The 20,692-nt window shown below is 36.8% G+C and overlaps 1 protein-coding gene across 2 annotated transcripts in view; it reads left to right on the plus strand.

Annotated features, from left to right (window-relative positions):
• SART3 (spliceosome associated factor 3, U4/U6 recycling protein) overlaps nt 1-20,692 on the plus strand; it is a 44,446-nt gene that overhangs the window by 1,206 nt on the left and 22,548 nt on the right. The window contains exons 2-6 of one of the 2 annotated variants that reach the window (XM_077160116.1): nt 9,621-9,747; nt 10,884-10,988; nt 14,879-15,063; nt 16,227-16,332; nt 17,533-17,657. In XM_077160116.1, the coding sequence (XP_077016231.1) occupies nt 9,621-9,747; nt 10,884-10,988; nt 14,879-15,063; nt 16,227-16,332; nt 17,533-17,657 (648 nt within the window). The remainder of the gene's footprint in view (nt 1-9,620; nt 9,748-10,883; nt 10,989-14,878; nt 15,064-16,226; nt 16,333-17,532; nt 17,658-20,692) is intronic. The other variant, XM_077160117.1, reaches the window with a different exon arrangement.

The following is a 20,692-nucleotide window of genomic DNA, read 5'->3' on the forward strand; positions in this document are numbered from 1 at the left end:
AATAGGAGGACTTTGTTTCCACCTTTAGACTTGAAGGGGCAAGGGGAGTGACATGTAGAAGAGATGGGTAGAGAGGGAACCTGAGAGGATTTGAGACCTTTGGTCAAGAGATGCAGCCTCAGTTTCCCGGCAGGAGTTGGGGTAGGGGAAGAAATACCCTGGCCTCCTTCTCCCTTGTCTCTCTCTCTCCTCCCTGTGAAAGTCTGCTGGGTGCTTCCTGCTGGGCAAACTCACCTGATTATTAGAGGGCTAGGGAATCTGTTAATGTGGTCAGCACAGGGCAGGGCAGAGGAGAGGGTGGATGAATTTGGAGGAAGAAACAGAAGAGATAGAGCACATTTCATTTTACTGATGAGGAAACAGAGGCTCAGAACAAATGATAAAGTGAGTTACTATTCAGAAGCTTTCAAAGTAGCCTCTGGATCAAATGCAACACTAGATGTGAAATCTCTCTGTGATATGAAGATTATTAACCTAGATTACTCATTTAATCTTATGGAGTGTAAGGTTAATGATAATTTTCCCTCTGGCATTGATATTTTTATGTTATGAAACAGTGATATTCTTTGGTTATCTTCTTCCACTTATCATTGCATCTCATTGTCAAAGGAACCAACCAGAGGTTAGAAGGCAGTTAACAATTTTCCTTTTTATAAATAAATATGCTGCAGTTTATTCAGTCTTTTATTCATTCAGCAAATACAGTGTGATTCTGGGTGCTAGGCTGACTGTTTCCCTGCCTACATTGAAATAATTTCTTCAAACTTCTAGTTCTGGGCCTTTTGATGAGCCAGCTCACTTTGACCTTACTGTTACATGAGGATCACCTGTTTTAGTAGGAAGGGAAGGCTTGGAATGGATATGAAGCCCTTGATCGTGCACAGTTTTACTAATGGGGAGGAGGGGTCAGAGTGAAGGTATGCTGGCAGTGGATGCTGTGCAGTTGCCTGCCTGACTTATATCTTTAGTTCACCTAGGTTGGTATGGAGCTTAGAAAGTGTCCACACAGTATGCGACCTTGTAAGTGATAGTGAGCTAAGGGTCTTTGGCCTTATCCTCTTTATCTTGGGCTTTAAAAATTTATTTTTCCAATATTTGCATACCTCCTTCCCACATCATTGTAATCCCACAGCCTCTAGTTCCTCCTGTAACTGCCCTTATAGTAGAGCATAATGACAAGTAACTTCCAAATAGGGCGGTGCAGATCTTGGCCTTGCCACATCTGCGTATTCCAGTTTTCGTTCTTGAGTTTATTTTATGCAGGCTTGTGATTTGCTGTGATATCTGTTCATGTAACAAAAACAAAGACTTTATATTAGTTGTGTTTTTGGGCTGAAACTAAAAGTAGCACCTCCTCGTGCCTTAAGCACATTTGTCAGTGTACCATGGTGCAGCACAAAGAGTATAGCTTTGCAAACTATACTCAAATCAGGTGATCCACTTACTAGTCAGAAGACCTTGGACAAGTTATTTCAAGTCTCTGAGCCTATTTTATCCCAGTTGGTAAAAAGGAGATTGTAGTAATGCCTCTCACAGGGCTTTAATGGGGGTTAAGTGACACAATGCATGTAAAATTGCCCAGTTTGGCTCTGCTATGCATAGTAGCTGCTATACAAAGGTTGGTTCCATTCTCTTTTCTCTGCTCTTCCTGTGGTTGCACCAGTTGTTTTCTTTCTACCACGCCTCTCATTTTTCTCCACGCTCATTCTAGGTTCAGATCAGTACTTTTCACACTGCTAGGAAGTTAGGACATCAGTGGATCATTTTGTACATTGGCTAAGCCCCCTCTTTAAAGCCTCCTTTGTCATTACTGGTATTCTGTGAGGCCAGCTAGACTAAAATGTGTATTCGTTTGTTAATACTGACTGAAATTTGTAGAAATGTCTTTTTAAATTGCATTTCAGTATGCATTTATTATTTTTATTTTGGGGTGCATGGTCCAGGAATTGAACCTGGGTCTGTCTCCTGCATGAAAGGCAAGCCATTCTACCACTGAACCTCCCATGTACCCTGTATGCTTTTAATAGATGTACTTTTAGAACACCTCTCCATGTGAAGTATCTTCATTATTTTAACCTCAGGAATGTATTTATTTGTTTAACATTTTTATTGCCAAATCTTCACACACATACAGTCTATACATGGTGTATGATCAGTGGCTCACAGTATCATCACATAATTGTGTATTCATCACCATGATCATTTTTAGAACATCTGCATCACCCCAGAAAAAGAAGAAAAAAGAAAAAACTCATATATCCCATACCCCTTACCCCCTCCCTCTCATTGACCACTAGTGTTTCAGTCTCTCCAATTTATTTTACCCCTCATCCCCCCTATTATTTGTTTATTTTTTACCCATCTGTTCATACTCTGGATAAAACTTTCATAATCACACAGTTGCATTTGAAAAGTTACATCTTTATACAATTGTATAAATTTGTCTTTATGCTCTTCTAGTGTTTTCTTGATATCCTTTGTCTCTTTAGCCAACTCATTGAAGTTATTTAGGTTTGCTTGAGTATCTTTGATTTGTTACTCCAAGTTCTGAATCACCTCTGACTTTTTAATTTGAGCATATTTTTTAATTTGACCAAATTCATATGGTTTTAATTTGATCAAATTCATATGGTTTGTGATTTTTTTTGTTAGCTTCTTGGCTTTGATTATCTTGATAAGGTTACTTTGAAAGTTGGTATGTTAGTCAGGGTTCTCTAGAGAAACAGAAGGAGCAGGAGAGATCTGTAAATAAGAAATTTATGAAGGTATCTCACTCAACCATGAGAATGGAAGGATCCAAAATCTGTAAGGCAGACTGTGAAGCTGGCAGCTCCAGTGAAGGGTCTAGATGCACTCCACAGGAGAGACTTGCTGGCTGAAGAAGCAGTTAAAGTGTCTCTCTTCTTCCTTAAAAGCCTTTTATTAATTGGAGTATCGATTGAGGGAGACACGCCGTAGTTGATTGCAGATACACCAGCCTTCCAGTTTATCAACCATACTGGACCTCATCATTTGACTGATTTGACACCAGGACCTAACCATCACAGTTGGTTTTCCTCACTCATCTAGTGTTTTGTTTTTGCTTGGATTTGTGTTGTCCGTCATTCCCAGCCAAACCAAGGCCAGTGCCTAACTTGGAGTGAAATCCTTTTTAGAAGACTGTTGGACAGTGGACAGATTGCCAGACTGTACTTTCTCAGTCTTCCGAGAAGATGGCGCTCTTGGGCCACCTCTTCCCCACAACTGTGCCTCTTCCTCACTGTGGCATCTGGCTGGGCATGGTCCAGACCAGTCAAGGCCGCAGGTTCCTGGGTGTGCTGGAAGCCACCTCCTCTGGGTGTGGGGTCTGGGAGTGGGCACTGTGCACCACGATGAAGACTACAGCTTGTAGGTGCAATGGATCTGGTGATTCCCAGATTCCTATGTGGAAAGACTCCAGGCTGCGGGACTGAGAGGTTGAACTTCATCAGCCAGCCCAGGAGTGTTCTGCTTTCTGCCGGCCAGCAAGACCATCTCAGATGTGGGGGAAGGGTGCCTGGCATTGCCATGCAGCCCTCTTGCCCCCACCTCTCTGCCCATGTATGCAGTGAGCACCCTAAGCCCCTGGGTAGCTAAGATCGAGGCAGTGGGACCCAGAGTGTACCAGCCAATTGTCAGATCAGTTCTGCTCTGAGTTCCCCTCTTCCGAGGGTAGGGCTTCCCAGACTCCCCCAAGTCCAGGTGCCTCAGTGACCTGCCTCAGGGATGGGGGTAGGCACTGAGCACCACATTGGGGTCTCTGTGTGGATAAAATGAGTCTCGTGGGAACGCTATGCTGGATTACTGAGAGGATTGCCTCCCCCTCCTCTCTGAAGTAGGGGTGTGCTGTATTTCAGCTGCTGATCTGGCTGTTGCTCAGTGGTGGACCTTTGGGGGGGAGGTCGCGATTGAGTACACTTACTCCAATTTCTCAGGTGTAGTTTCTCTGCTTTTCTATCCAGGTCTTTATGGTACAGAGGTTCTTCTCTGCTCACCCAGACTCTGAACCTGCGGCTTTGGTTGTTTTCTGCCTGTTCACTAGTTGTTTTAGGGTGGAGGAGTGAGTTCTGTCTTTCCTATTCTGCCCTCCTGTTGCCCTTTTATAGCCACATTTCCTGACTTCTCACGAACCCTAACCTGTTTGTTTCTATAATTTTACCATTTTAAGAGTGTTACATATGCGAGAGAAATCAGTCAATATCTCGAGGCAAATGAAAATGAAAGCAGCATATCAAAATTTATGAGGTGCAGCAAACACAGTGCTAAGAGGGAAATTTATTTCCCTAAATAACTATAAAAAGAAGAAAGAGCAAAAATCGAGGAATTAACTGTCCACTTGGAAGAAACAGAGAAAGAACAGCAAACTAACCCCAAAGCAAGAATGTTATGTAAGGGGAATCATCAGGAATCAGTATGTAATCTTTTGGGATTGGCTTTTTGCATTCAGCATAATTCCCTTGAAGTTCTTCCAAACTGGGTGTATCATTAATTCATAGCTTTTTTGTGACTACTAATCCATGATATGAATGTTCCACGTTAACCACCTGCTAAAGGATATCTGGGTTGTTTCCAGTTTTTTTTTTTTTTTTTTTTGGCATGAGCAAGCACGAGGAATTGAACCCGGGTCTCTGGCATGGCAGGCAAGAACTCTGCCTGCTGAGCCACTGTGGCCCACCCTGTTTCCAGTTTTTGACTATTACAAATAAAACTGTAATGAACATTCATGAATAGTTGCTTGTGCAAACATATTTTTTTATTTCTCTGGAAAAAATGCCTAAGCATGTGATTTACTGGGTTATATGTTAGTTGTGTGTTTAGTTTTATAAAAACCTACCAAACTGTTTTTCCAGTGTGACCATGTCATTTTATATTCCCACAGTATTTTTCTGCACCCTTGCCAGCATTTAGTGTTCACTGTTTTTTTTTTTTTCACCCATTCGTATAGGTGTGTAGTGATATCTCATTGTGATTTTCATTTGCATATTTCCATGTTGGCTAATGATGTTGAGCATCTTTTCATGTGCGCTTATTTGCTATCTAGATCCTCTTTGGTGAAATGTCTATTCATGTCTTTTGCCCATTTTCTAATTGGATTATGGTTTTTACTGTTAAGTTTGGAGTTAAATATTTTAAATATTAGTCTTTTGTCAGATATGCGGTTTGCATTTATTTTCTCCCTGTCTGAAGTTTGTGTTTTCATCCTCTTAACAGAGTCTTTCACAGAGCAGAAGTTTTAATTTTGATGAGCTCCAGTGTATCAATTTTTCCTTTATGGATCATGCTTTTGGTGTCAACTGTAAGAACTCTTTGCTTAGCCCTAAACCCTGAAGATTTTCTCTTATGTATCTTTTTCTAAAATTTTACAGTTTTGTGTTCCTTATTTAATGGATCTATATTCTGTGGATCTGTTCTGAGTTATTTTTGTACAAGGTATTAGGTTTATGTCGAGGTTTATTTTTTTTGCCTTTTAATGTCCAGTTGCTCCAACATCAGTTTTTGAAAAGACCATCTTCCCTCCATTAAATTACTTTGGCACCTTTGTCAATAATTATTTGGGCGTATTTGTATGGGTCCATTTATGTGCTCTATTGCCAGTCCCATACCATCTTGAGTACTGTAAGTAGATAGTAAGTCTTAATATCAGGTAGAATGATTCCTCCCATTTTATTCTTCTTTTCCAAGATCATTTCAGCTATTTTAGGGCTTATACCTTCCCATATAAATTTTAGAATAAACTCATCTATGTCTACAGAACATAGACATAGATGAGTTATTTATTCCTTTATTTATATCTTCCTTTATTTATGTCATCTTTGATTTCTTTCGTTGATTGGCATTTTGTAATTTTCAGCCTATAGAGCCTATAAATGTTTTGTTAGGTTTATAACTAAGTGTTTCATTTTTTGGAGTGATTATAAGTGATATTGTGTGTTTTGGTTTTTTTGGGGGGTGGGGGTCGTGCATTGTCTGGGAATTGAACCTGGGTCTCCTGCATGGAAGGTAAACATTCTACCACCCACGCACCCTGATGCTGTGTTGTTAACATGTTCAATAGAGTATAGAAATATGATTTATTTCTGTGTGATGCTGAATCCTGAGAGCTTGCCGAACTCATGTGTTCTAGTCTTTTTTTTAACCTTGGAATTTTCTACATAATCATGTCACCTGCAAATTGAATCAGTTTTATTTCTTTCTTTCCAAACTGAGCGCCTTTTATTTCTTTTTCTTGCTTTATCATGCTGGCTTGAACATCATTTTAAAAAAAGAGTGGCAAGAATGAACAGCCTTGCCTTGTTCCTGATTTAAGGAACATTCAATATTTTACATTAAGAATGATGTTAATTGTAGGTTTGTTATGGATGCCCATTATCAAGTTGCAGTAGTTATACCCTGATTCCTGATTTGCTGAATGTTTTAAAATCATGAATAGTTGTTGGATATTGTCCAAGGCTTTTTTTTCATTAGTTGATAAAATTATGCAATTTTTTTTCTTTAGCCTATTGTTTACATTGGCAGTGGATTAACATTGATTGATTCAAATGTTGGATTGGTCTTGCATACCTGGAATTAAACCCACTTGATCATTGTGCATAATTTTTTTATACATTGGATTTGATATGCTAATATTTCATGGAGGATTTTTTTTTTGTCTTAAGTTCATGATAGATACTAATCTGTAGTTTTCTTTTTTTATGTTGTCTTTGTCTAGTATTGATATAGAGTAATAATACTGGCCTCATAAAATGAGTTGGGAAGTATACTCTCTTTTCCTATTTTCTGGAAGAGACTGTGTAAAATTGGTGTTAAGTCTTTAAACATTTGGTAGAATTCTCCAGTGAAACCATCTGGGCTTGGAGATTTCTTTTTTGGGGGCAGCTTTTTAATTATGGATTCAATTTTTAAAATGGTTATTAGATTCTTCAGATTATGTATTTCATATTAGTTGAATTTTGGTAGTTTGTGGTTTTTGAGGAATTGGTTCATTTCTTCTAAGTTGAATTTATGAGCGTAAAATTATTCATAGTGCTTCCTTATTCTTTCCATGACTACAGGTTCTGCAGTGATAGCCCTTGTTTCCTGATGTTGGTGACTTGTGTCATCTTTTAAAAAATTTTAAAAAAATTAAAAAAAAATTTGTCAGTCTGCCTAGAGGTTTATCAGTGTTAGTGATTTTTTTTCTCTTGAAGAGTTGGCTTTTTGTTTCATTGTTTTTTTTTCTCTATTATTTTTCCATTTGCGGTTTCATTAATTTCTGCTCTTAACTTTATTATTTCCTTCCTTCTGCTTGTATGAGATTATTTTTCTCTCTTTTAGATTTCTTGAGGAAGGAAACTAAATTATTGATTTGAGACCTTTCTTTTCTAATATGAAAATATTTGACACTATACATTTCTCTCTCAGCGCTGCTTTAGCGGCCTCCTACCTATTTTGATATGTTATATATTCTTTTTCTTCCAGGTCTATATATTTTTAAATTTTCTTTGGGATTTCCTCTGAGCCATAGGTTATTTATAAGTGTATCACTTAATTTCCAAGTGTTGAGATTTTTCCTTTTGTCTTTGGCAATGATTTCTGGTATGATGCTATCACTGTCAGAAAACATACTCAGTATAATTTCATTTTTATGGTATTTATTTGTTGAGGTTTGTTTTATGGCCCAGATGTGATTTCTTGTGGTGAATGGCTGTGTGCATTTGAGAAAAATGTATATTCTGCTGTTGTTGGGTGGACAGTTCTAAATATGGTAGTCAGGTCTTTGGTTGTTGGTGGTGTCAAGTTCTTCTGTAGTAGTGTATTTTTTCCGTCTAGCAGTTCCCTCAGCTGCTGAAGAGAGAGATGTTGAAGTCCCCCAGTATAATTATAGATGTTCTATTTCTCCTCTAAGCTTTATCCATTTTTATTTGTGTATTTTGAGGTGCTATTGTTTGGTGTGGACACATTTAGGATCATTATGTTCTCCTGGTGGATTTATCCTTTTATCATTATGTAATGTTCCTTTTTGTTTCTAGTACTTTCCTTTACTATGAAGATATTAATACTACTTTGTATGATGTTAATATAACCCCTTCTGCTTTTTTCTTTTTCTTGTGTAGGCACCAGGAACCGAACCTGGGTCTCTGGCATGGCAGGCATGAATGCTGCCTACTGAGCCACCGTGGCCCCCCTTCTGCTTTTTTTTTTTTAATTAATGTTTACATGTTTTGTTTTTTTCTGTCCATTTGCTTTCATTCTACCTATGTCATTGAATTTGGTGTGGGTTTTTTGTAGTCGCATGTAGTTGGATTGTGTTTTTGATTCACTCTGCTATTCTCTGCCTTTTTAGTTGATGTGTTTAGACCATTACATGTCTTAAGTCTGCCAATTTTTCTTATTTATGTTTGTTTTCTCTTTTTCTTGTTCTTCTGGTTTCTCTTTTCTTGCTTTCCTGTAGGTTACTTGAACATTTTTTTTTAGTTCTATCTTCATTTATTTATAGTTAATTTTTAGGTATATTGCTTTGTATAGTTTTTTTAGTAGTTGCTCTGGATATTACAGTATGCATTTTTGACTTATTACGATCTACCAGGATCCGTGTTTTAGTAGTTTGAGTGAAGTCTGGAAACATTTCCATTTAGGTCCCTAGCTCCCCCCTCCTTTTCTTTTTCATTTTAATTTTTATTACACAGTAGACACGTGAACTAATCAGATATTAGGATGATTCTCTGTACTCTTAAAAATCACGGATGTATTTCTACCCCACCTCCCCCTTTTAAATATCATTATCTTGGGTATTGATGGTCTGATAATTATGTTCACTCATAATATATGATACAGAAAACTTGTGAGGAGGACTGTCTATTGTACTTACCCATATTCCTGCTCTTTCCATTGTTTCTACCTTTCTGATCCTCCACTATTCCTTCTTTTATCATTTTCTTTCTGTTTGAAGAACTTCAGCCATTCTTTTAGGATAGGTTGGTTAGTGATAAATTCTTTTTATTTTTCCCTCATCTTTAAAAAATAATTTATTGTTTTAATTTTTAGTTAAAAAAATTTCAAACATAAAAATAAACCTTTATCTACCCATCCTCAGCTTCAACAATACCAACCTTTTGCTGTTTTTGTTCCTACAATAGGGGTTTTCATCTTTTTTTTTTTTTAATAAAATAGAAGCTCTTATGATGCACCTGGGATTGTGCCAAACACCTTACAAATTACCTTTTAAGTCCTTACAATACAATACCTTTATGAGTTAGGAAATAGTATTATTCTCATTTTATAGATGAGAAAATGGAAGCTTAGAAAAGTTAATAAATTTCCTGAAGTTAATAACTTGCATTCAATGAAATGACTCCTTTATTTCAGAGAACACTCTAGTGTGTGCTGTAACAGGAATCAGTAACAAATTTGGGGGAGATTTATGTTTATTATGAAAAGTCATTTCTTTCATCATTTTGTCTTCCTTTTCCTGAATGTAAGTGTTGCATGGATGTTTCAGTGTTTTTTCCAGATGACACATTTATTTCTTTGTGACAGAGAAGTGTATTGCCACCACTGGTGACAAAAACCAAGTTATTTTGATGAAGGTGTTTTAAATTTTAACCCGTTACTTTTCCTTTTAGCTGTCCATCAATGTCTATGACTACAACTGCCACGTGGACCTGATCAGGCTGCTCCGGCTGGAGGGGGAGCTCACGAAAGTGAGGATGGCCCGCCAGAAGATGAGTGAGATCTTTCCCCTGACTGAAGGTGAGGCTTCAGCAGGCAGTCTGCTTTCGTAAACACGGAGAATTGAAGAAGAGTGGACAGTTTTTTCAGTGCTAAAAGTGGGCATCCTTATAGGAAATTTGGAAAGTGTAGTATAGTGTAAAGACAAAAACCCAGCATTCAAAGTCAGTACTTTTCAATATATCTAATTGTAGTTTTTTGCAAAATATAGTTTTGCAGCATACAACAGTTAGCATTTTGAATCCTGATTTTTTTAAGTCTTAATGTTATAACAGAAACTTTCTGTGTAATTAACACCTCCTCCACATTTTCTCTATTCCCGAGTCCAGTATTATGTATTTAACCAATTCTGTCAGAACCAGAAAATTATAAATATTTTATAATTAAAATTTTAGAAACAGTATTTTTAGATTATTTTTTCATACTGTAATCATTTCACAATATTTGGGCATTTAGTTGTTATTAGGTATTTGTTTTTTTAGAAACATAATTGTACTGAGCATCCTTGTAATTAAATTTTCATGATTATAATTGATCCTTTGGGTAGGAGTCAGAAAAGCTTGGTCCTAGATCTAATTCTGCTCCCCATTCCACCACCACCCCCAGCTAACCCCAGAGCATAATTGCTGAGTATGGTTGCTGAAATCATATCGCCTATATTCGATCCTAGCTATACATGCCATTTACTGTGTGACCTTAAACAAATGATATAAACATTTTAAGACTCAGTTTTCCAGCAGTGACAGTAGTTTCAGCTTTCTAGTATGTGGATTAGATGAGCTATTCCATGCATAACACTTAACACGTGTCTGGTATTTGGTAAAATGCTTACAGAGTTGCTGCTATTATTAATTTTACTATCATATTCCTTCTAGGATTATGATTAAGCTAGAAAGAGAAAATACATATGTAAGTACTTTACAGAATTCAAAATGCCCAACCAGGTGTAGGGCATTATGATTTTAGTGATCTGATCCTTTTGGAAGCATAAGACCTTTAGTGTGTTGGTTCAGGTTTAAAAAATTGAATTTCTATGAACTGTGCCTTTTAAGGTGGATGAAATGTTTGTGTGCTTGTGACTCATGATAAAATTCCCTGCTGTCAGCCTGTCTTTTGGTGAGGGAAGTGTTAATGCAGGAGGTGTGATTTTCTTGTAGAGCTCTGGCTGGAATGGCTACATGACGAGATCAGCATGGCCCTGGACAGCATGGACAGAGAGCATGTGTATGACCTCTTTGAGAAAGCCGTTCAGGATTACATTTGTAAGTTCCCTGCAGACATTTTCTTAGACTCCCTGATTTCTGTCTGTGTCATAGAGCATCAGCCTCTGCTTCTTGGGTTGTATTGTGAGATAATGCTACCCAGAGAAGAGCGTTTTAATCTAGCAATTAGAAAGATTGGAGTTCAGTTATTTTTATTATTATTTTTGGTCTTCAGTTGATGAGGCTATTTGGTTTTAAAGTAAAAATGAAAGAAATATTTCTAGTAAGGGGATAAATATACTCAGGCCTAGGTATCTGGCAGGGAGAAACTACATGTATTCCCAGGTGATTAAAGGTTACCTTATGAGTTTGTATTAGTTTGGAAGCTGCCAGAATGTGTTATACCAGAACTGGAATGGCTTTTAAAAAGTGAAATTTAATAAGTTACATGTTTACAATTCAAACCTATAAAATTGCCCAAACTGAGGCTTGCAGGGAAAGATATCTTAATTCAAGAAAGGCCAATGGGTTTGGAACAGCTCTGTCAGCTGGAAAGTTATGTGGCTGGCATCTCCTGGTCCTTTGATCCTGGACTCTGTTGCTTTCAACCTCTGTTCCTGTGGGGGTTTCTTGCCTTGCTTCTCTGGGGCTGGCTTTCATCTCTTGGCTTCCCTGGCTCTCTCTGTTGGCGTTGTAGTTTCTGTAATTTCTCCAAAGTAGAAATCCTATTTCCTGTTTTAAAGGATTCCAGTAAACTAATCAAGACCCACCTGGAATGGTGGAGACACATCTTGATGTAATCAAAAGATCATACCCACAATTGGGCATATCATATCTCAATGGCAATTACCTAATCAAAAGTTACTGCCCTATGGTATTGAGTTAGGATTAAAAGAAACAGCTGCCTCCATAAGGTTGAGTCAGGATTAAAACAAGGCCTTTCTGGGGGTACATGATATTTTCAGATTGGCACAGCGTTAAATGTTTTTTTAAGAGGTTTTGGACAGAATGCTTTTTCAAAAAAAAATTATTAAAAAGCCAAAACAGACTTAATTTGGAAATACAGCCAGTCGATTCTTGATATTTGCAGTAGTGATGATCTGTAAAGTGGCAGCAGATACCTGTCAGTGAATAGTGAATCATTGCTCCTTGGGGAAATACGGGTTTAGTTTCCTGCAAGCCTCTGATTGCAACATTTCATCAACGGATTAATATATAGCCTTTTATAAGGTATATTTCCAATTAAAGGTACCTTATTTAATATATATTATTGATTCATTGACATTGAACTCATGGTCAGCAGCACTGTAACTCATATCTCCATGAAGTTTATCTGACTCAGATAGTTTTCTCTGTAAGGCACGTCACAGTCTTCTTTCTTAGGAACACCTAGACAGCACTTCAGCACTCTACTTGGACATTTTAAACAGGGAAATCACCAAAAAAAAAAAAAAAAAAAAAAGCACAAAAATGCTAAGAATGTGTCACTGAATATACTGTGAAAGGCACACTTGGAGACCTCAGCTGGAACATGAGTGTTAGATAACTCATATTTCAACACTCTGTGCATATCCATGAATGACAGTGAAATTACCTTGAATATTGATTTAGAGGTTAAAAGTAAATTTTAGTAAGTTGGTGAATTTGCACATATGGTATCTGTGAATATAGAGGATGGCTATAATTATAGATTTCAAGGGAAGTTGCAAAAATTGTACAAGAAAAGTTCCTTGTATTCTTCACCCAGTTTCTCCCAGTGGAGAACATCTTATGTAACTAGTAAAATCAAAATCAGGAAATTGACATTGGTAAATGTATGTGTAAAGTTCTGTGATATTTTATCACATGTGTATTTGTGTAACTACTATGGCACTCAAGATACAGGACTATTCCATCACCACAAAGATCTCCTTCGTTTCAACTTGTCTACTGGTGTCAGATTTTGCCAGGGCAAGTAAAGTTGTAGAAATCTTACCTCCCCTTTAAGTCTCTTTACTCTCCCCTGTTTATAATATAATTGCCTTAAATATTTTATCTATGTGCACTGAGAACTACATCAGACAATGTTATGGACAGAATGCTTTCTATTCCTTCTTTTTGATGAATCATTCTTTTTCCCTGTTTCTGTTCATCCTACTTGGGCATTTCCACTTGTGAGCAACACTGACACTCAGAAGTTAGATTCCCCTGTAGTAGAAGTTTTTCGTGTGCTCTTATCAGCCAAGAATGTTTTTTAAAAAAGTTTGTTTGAATCATGAAAATAATAGATGTTTTAGTTATTTAAAATTTTATAACTGTGCTTTTAAAAGCTGTCTTGTACCTCTGCTCCAAAGTTGTGTATATGTCCTCTTTTAGAATCACTGGTAAAGGGTGCCTAATGGTCCCCTGATCTCTGATGATGTCGTTTCCTTTTTCTTGATATCGCAGTCATCATTAACAACATGAGCTATTTTTCTTCAAAGCTCTTTTGTCCCTCCCCAGATTAATGACTTTAGGTCTTTTGTGGTTTGCAGTTGGCTCTGCCATCAGGCTTTCACTGTCACTTGATACTGATGTCACTATACCTTACCTTTTCTCCAACTGCTTCAGGTCTCCTGTAGATCAGGAAGCTGGATACCCACCATCAGGATGGCCAGGCAGTCTAGGTGCTGTGTTCAGGAAGTCAGATAACCAGCCTTCTTAGAATTATGCCTCATAAGTAGTTTTGAATGAGGTTCCAAGGGGCTCTTATATTATTTTCAGGAGCTTTAGTGCATGGAAGTTGTGGCACTTGTTTTGAATCTTCATAAGCTACCTTAGCTTCATTATGCAGTCTTTAGAGAGGCTTCGTATTTATTTTAGTGCCTGGGATCTAGTGACATATTCTTTCTTTTGTTTGCCTCCTGTGGTCATTGTAAACTCTACTCTTGGTTTTTCTGAGTTTACAGTACTATTCGCAATATTTTCCCATCTCTAGATTATATGAATGTTGGGAAGAGGTGATGTAATCTATTGGTAAATAACTTCTCTAGACGAGGAGCTCTTTCATAGACCATCTTAAATTGTCAGGCCATTTGTCTTCCCTCTCTAAGGAACTCAGATCTAGCAGCTAGCTTAGCTCATTTCTATTTTTATTTTGTAGTCCATGTGGCAACTCTGTATTTGTAAGGTCAACCAGCATTGCTAATTAACTTTAAGTTTTAAAGAACTTTAAGTTGTCTGAAATAAGTTTCCCAGTGAAAAAGCAAGCCTCAGGAAAATGTAATTCAGAAATTGGCTTTTTTATTTTTTAATTTTGAAAGGTTAGCGTATAAGCCTTTGAAATTATTTTCAGATCTTGAAAAATGACTCAAAAGGCAAAACATTTACTAAGAATTGATGCATTTGTTAGTCTGGTTTTAAAGCCATTGGAGTGAATATGTAAAAAGGTTAAAAAAGAAAGCAAGAGAAACAGGGTAGCCAAGGACTTAATTCTTTTTTCTTAAACATCAATAAAGATACATATTTAAGGTGTAGATTTCTAATAACAGGATTGGTGATTTTAATTTTGTTCTTTTCTCTTTGACAAGAGGGCTTAAAATGAATTAAAATTCAAAAGTTGAAAGAGTTTAGACTTTGAAATCTTCCTCAAGGTTGATTCAAATTTGTAACTATTTTCACTAAAATCTGTTACTGAATTTCTTCAGTTTAATCTATAAGCTTATAATCATGGTCAATTATGTATCATCACTGGTCATATACTGTTTATGCATTGAAAACTTGATGATTATTTACTTCGTTGGAACATTATTTAAGATGTAATTTCTTCTTCAGGCTGCAGTATTAGTGTAGGTGAATTGAAATTGTTATTGATGATGATCTTAGTTCTTTGCATGAATAAGTACCTTTTTGGTGGGTAAAGTTCTTCTGTTATGAATCTGTTTTGACTTGGAGAATTTAGATCCATACTAAAAGAAACTTCTCATTTTTAGGTCCTAACATTTGGCTAGAGTATGGCCAGTACTCAGTCGGTGGGATTGGTCAGAAAGGGGGCCTTGAGAAAGTTCGGTCTGTGTTTGAAAGAGCCCTCTCCTCTGTCGGTTTACATATGACCAAAGGACTTGCCATATGGGAGGCTTATCGAGAGTTTGAAAGTGCGATTGTGGAAGCTGCTCGGGTAAGTACCCAGGTCTCAGTGACCTGTGCTTGCATCTAAATAGACAAGGGCTGTCTTTATAAGAGGTTTTGAAAGTTTTATTTTAAAAGTAATGTCACAAGATGAGTCTTATCGTTAACATAGTTCATGAAATGGTCTTCTCTTATTAGGTGGGTAGTAAAATAAATAAAATCAGTAGTTTTTATGGAATAGCCAGGAAGATTTATTTGACTTTAAAGCAGGTGACTCTGCAATTTTCCTGATATTTAAAAATCCCACTAATTAACCTAATTACATAGTCCCATGTGACTATAAAAATAACCATATCACTACAAAAAAATTGTGTCTAGTAGTAACTGTGAGTGGAGGTTTGATCCCACCATGTGCATTTTATTTAGACTATGATTTGTAGAATTTTATGGTGGCATTCCCATTCCACTGTGTTGGTGTATGTGCACAAAATTATTGTTGGGAAAAGAAGAGCCCTCCAGTAGTTACACTATTATTAAAGTAGCCCCATTCAATTCTTGATTATGTTCCTGTTCAGAAATCTGCAGTAGTGCCATTAAAACACTCCTGAATAAAAGCATCAACACTGTCTCCTTTGGCATTAGTTGCTCTCTGTTATAGAAGATGTAATCCCTGCATGGACTCTCCTGCCCACTGTCTGTTCTGCTGTCTCAGGAATATTCTTGAACCTTCTCACCACTACTTTTGCTCATGCTGTTTCTTCACCTGGGAGTTGGATTCCTTATCTGACTACCTCTGGAGAGCCTGGAGAATCATACCGAATGTCAACCTTTCCTAGAGCCTTTTCAGATTCCCTTTCCTCAGAACAGCAGCAAAATTCATCCTAAAACCAGCACAAAGTAGTGGGATCTACTTCTCTGAAAATGAGCAATACTTTGATACTTAAGATACCATGATACTATGCTTTTATAATACTTAATATTCTGCCTCATTATAGTCTTTTGGGTACGTTTATATATTTTTTCTCTCTCCTCATTATGAGTATTTGAGGCAGAGATAACATTTATTTTTGTACCCCTTGCAGCATTTGGCCTATCACCTTATGTACAAGAGGGCTTATAAATTTTTTTAGTATAAACTGAAAATTTGTTGAAATGTTTTTTTTAAGTAGGAAGAACCAAAGTTTTTCATTTACTACTAACTTGCTTCTTTAGCCCATAGCTGACTTCCTTTCCCCTTTTGACCGGGAACAAACCTTTGATTCACAGCTTGAGAAAGTCCACAGTCTCTTCCGGCGGCAGTTGGCGATCCCACTCTACGGTAAGAGGAACCAACCTGTGAAAAGCCAGCCCTCTGTGGTTTTTAGAATGCTTGGGGTATTTTGTGTAATTAAACCTTTCACAGTATCCTAAGGCAAGTAGGGCTGGTTTTGTTATTCTCATTGGATAAGGTTCTTGTAAAAACATTTCTTGAATTGTTGATGCTCAAGAGGGTTGAAAGAGTGAGAGGCAAGGCTAGAAGCCAGAGATATATGTCTGTTTTAAGACATTGTTGGAAAGGGGGAGACAGTGTCTCAGGAAAAAATAGGGAAACTGACGTCCTATATTTTCTGGGGAAACTTTGTTGAATCAGAGTTCCATTATTAAGCATTTTCTCTTCAAGAGTAACCTCTTTCATAATAGAATGGAGATTTTATGTGAACTTATATCTTTTCTCTGTGAAGGTGATTTGGTTTTGATGCATAGTCAATTGGAAGTACTAATTTCTGAATTTTGGGGGAGTTTGGTAAGGATTCTCGTTTTCAGAGTGAATATATTTTGGCAAGCCAGAGCTTTTCTGCCTCTGTGGTTGCGTGCGTATATATACATTGCTGTGAGGATTTTTCAGGGTATGAAATGAGTTTGGCACTTGGTCATTTTGTTTTTCCCCTAGGCATATTTATGCAGTATATACACTCAGCCTTTGGGCAACTTACTTAAGCCAGGTGTTTCTTTTCATTTTACTTCAGGTTTATTTGGATTTGACTTAACAAATTACAAAGTGACTGTCTAATTGGGATACTTGGGTGTCATGCAGAAAAGGCAAGAATGGATCTGGCTTCTAGATTTCCTCTTACCTATGGATGTGAAGCAGTTTAGCATAGTGATTAGAGCATGAACTTGAGTCATATTGCCTGGTTTCACGTTCTGGTTCTGCATTAACTGTAGACTTAATCTCTCTGTGCTTCAGTTTCCCTAACTGCCAAAATGGGGAGTTGTGAGGATCAAACGAGTTAATGTATAGCGTTGTAGAGCATTGCTGTTAGTTTTATTAACTGAATGATTAATTGCTTGGGCTGCCTGAGAGACAGATCCTCAGGCCATCTTTGCTCAGCGGAAGGGCTCAAGATTCAGTCTGCTAGGGCTGCTGTGGTCACAGATGTGGGAGGGGCTGGTGACTCTTGAGTTTCATGGTTTAGTCTATGTTGGGTTGATAAAACCCAATGGCAAGACCCACGGGGCTGAATCCGTCTTTCACTAGATATGGAGGCCACGTTTGCAGAGTATGAGGAATGGTCAGAAGGCCCGGTCCCAGAATCGGTAATTCAGAGCTATAACAAAGCGCTGCAGCAGCTGCAGAAATATAAACCCTATGAAGACTCACTGGTAAGTGTTGGTTTCTTTTGTAGTTAACTTCTCCTTATCTACTTTTCTCTGATCGATAGTTGTAAGTAAATCTTTAAAATTTGTTTTATTGTGAAATATATAGTGTATAAATGTATACATGCAGTTTACATCATAATAATAAAGTGAACATCCATGTACCCACCACCCAGGTTAAGAATAGAGCATTGCCAGTACCTTAGAAGTCTCCTATGTGCCCCTCTCCGATTGCCTCCTCCTCCCTCTCCCGAGAGGTAATCACTTTCCTGACTTTTGTGATAATCATTCCCTTGCTTTTCTTTATAGTTTTACAACCTATGAATGTAGCCTTAATGTATTGTTTAATTTTGCTTGCTTTTGAACTTTTATGTAATGGAATAAATAATGTCATATATTTTCTTTCATTCAACATGTTTTTGGGTTTCATTTGTTTTCACTTTTATTAAGTCTCATTAGTATAACTTATTTATCCATGTTGATGGATAGCTGGGTTTCCTGTGTTTTTGCTAGGAAGAGCAACATTGCTTTGAACATTCTTGTACATATCTCTTGGGACACATGAAAAAATTACCGTAGAGGATATACCTAGGAAAGAGATCGCTAGATTGTCTAGTAATGCTGAACTGTTCTCAAATTGTCAATTTACATTCCTACCAGCAATATGTGAAAGTTCCTGTTGCTCTTGCCAGCCTTAGATACTGACATACTTAAATTCTAGCCATTCTGATGAATCTGAATGGAATCTCATTGTGTTTTTTTTTAAATTTATTTATTTTCTCATTGTCGTTTTAATTTGCATTTCTGTGATTAATGAAGTTGAGCTCTTTTCATGTTTATTGGCCATTTGGATTTCCTTCTTTGTGAAATGCCTGTTCAAGTCTTTGACTTGTTTTTCTATTGGCTTGTCCTTTTTAAAATTGATTTGTTGAAGAATCCTGTATCTTAGTGCTTATTCTTGGTTGTGTGTATTGCAATTTTATTTTTCTCCCAATTTGGCTTGTCTTTTCACTTTATAAAATGGTGTTTTTTGAAGAATGATTCTTAATTTTAATGTAATTGAATTTGTTATTTTTTCCCCCTTATGGTTTGTGTTTCTATTCAGCTTACAAAGTCTCTTCCTGCTCCCAGGTTACTACTAATATATATATATATTTTTTTTTTTTAACGGAAAGAAAGAAAAAAAAGAAAAAAAAAGAAATTAACACAACATTTAGAAATCATACCGTTCTACATATGCACTCAGTAATTCTTAACATCATCACATAGATGCATGATCATCGTTTCTTAGTACATTTGCATCAGTTTAGAGGAACTAGCAATACAACAGAAAAAGATATAAAATGTTAATATAGAGAAAAGAAATAAAAGTAGTAATAATAGTAAAAAACAACAACAAAAAAACCCTATAGCTCAGATGCAGCTTCATTTAGTGTTTTAACATGATTACTTTACAATTAGGTATTATTGTGCTGTCCATTTTTGAGTTTTTGTATCTAGTCCTGTTGCACAGTCTGTATCCCTTCCGCTCCAATTACCCATTATCTTACCCTGTTTCTAACTCCTGCTGGACTCTGTTACCAATGACATATTTCAAGTTTATTCTCGAATGTCCGTTCACATCAGTGGGACCATACAGTATTTGTCCTTTAGTTTTTGGCTGGACTCACTCAGCATAATATTCTCTAGGTCCATCCATGTTATTACATGCTTCATAAGTTTATCTTGTCTTAAAGCTGCATAATATTCCATCGTATGTATATACCACAGTTTATTTAGCCATTCTTCTGTTGATGGACATTTTGGCTGTTTCCATCTCTTTGCAATTGTAAATAACGCTGCTATAAACATTGGTGTGCAAATGTCCGTTTGTGTCTTTGCCCTTAAGTCCTTTGAGTAGATACCTAGCAATGGTATTGCTGGGTCGTATGGCAATTCTATATTCAGCTTTTTGAGGAACCGCCAAACTGCCTTCCACAGTGGTTGCACCATTTGACATTCCCACCAACAGTGGATAAGTGTGCCTCTTTCTCCGCATCCTCTCCAGCACTTGTCATTTTCTGTTTTGTTGATAATGGCCATTCTGCTGGGTGTGAGATGATATCTCATTGTGGTTTTGATTTGCATTTCTCTAATGGCCACTACTAATATATTTAGCTGTATTTTCTTCTAAAAGTTTTATCTTTCACGTTTAGGTCTTTTCCACTTGAAATTGATTTTTGAGTATTGTGTGAGTCACGGTCCACTTCATTTTTCCATGTGGAAAAACAGTTGGTTATTCTATCCTTTCCTCACTGATGCACAGTCACATATCTGTCATAGATGAGCCATCCGTATATATGTAGGCTTATTTCTGGGCTCTCTATTTTTTTCTACTGGTTTATAGTAAACTTCTTAATGACAATAGTTTTGTGATGTTTTGACCTTGGGTAGGATGAGTGAGTCCCCTCTTGTTTTGTTCCTCTTCAAAATAGTCCTTAGTGCTTTCGTTTGAATTCAGAATCAGCTGTACATTCTACTAAAAGAAAATACTGAATAAAAAAATTTTTTTAAATTAATTAAAAAAAAATGATAAAGAAACACAAATATTCTTTTTTTGTATTTACTTTTTTTTTTGTTCATTTTATACTAATGGCTTTGTTATAACGGAATTTGAATTTTTGTTTATGTGTGACATTGCTCCTTTTCATTCTGAGATGGCCTACTGTAAAAATTTCTCTCTCCACTTGTAGTATCTTATTCTTCAAATAAACTTTCAGAAAATTCAAAAAGTACTTTACGCTTGAGCTATAATTAATATCTTCCATATTTTCCACATCTATTCCTAGTCCCTCAACTGCCTTCCCCAAGCAACCTGTTACTATTTCTTAAGTGTCCTTCCAGATATATTTTATGCATGTAAAGTACTATATATGGGTGTGTGTATGCATTTTTCCCACTTAAAAAATTATATAGAGGTAGCTAGTGTATCCTATTCTATAGCTTACTTCCTTGTGCTATGTTAGAGGTATTCTATATCAGTAAACATAAATCTCCTTAAT

The sequence above is a fragment of the Tamandua tetradactyla genome, chromosome 5, assembly GCF_023851605.1.
Source record: "Tamandua tetradactyla isolate mTamTet1 chromosome 5, mTamTet1.pri, whole genome shotgun sequence".
NCBI lineage: Eukaryota > Metazoa > Chordata > Mammalia > Pilosa > Myrmecophagidae > Tamandua > Tamandua tetradactyla.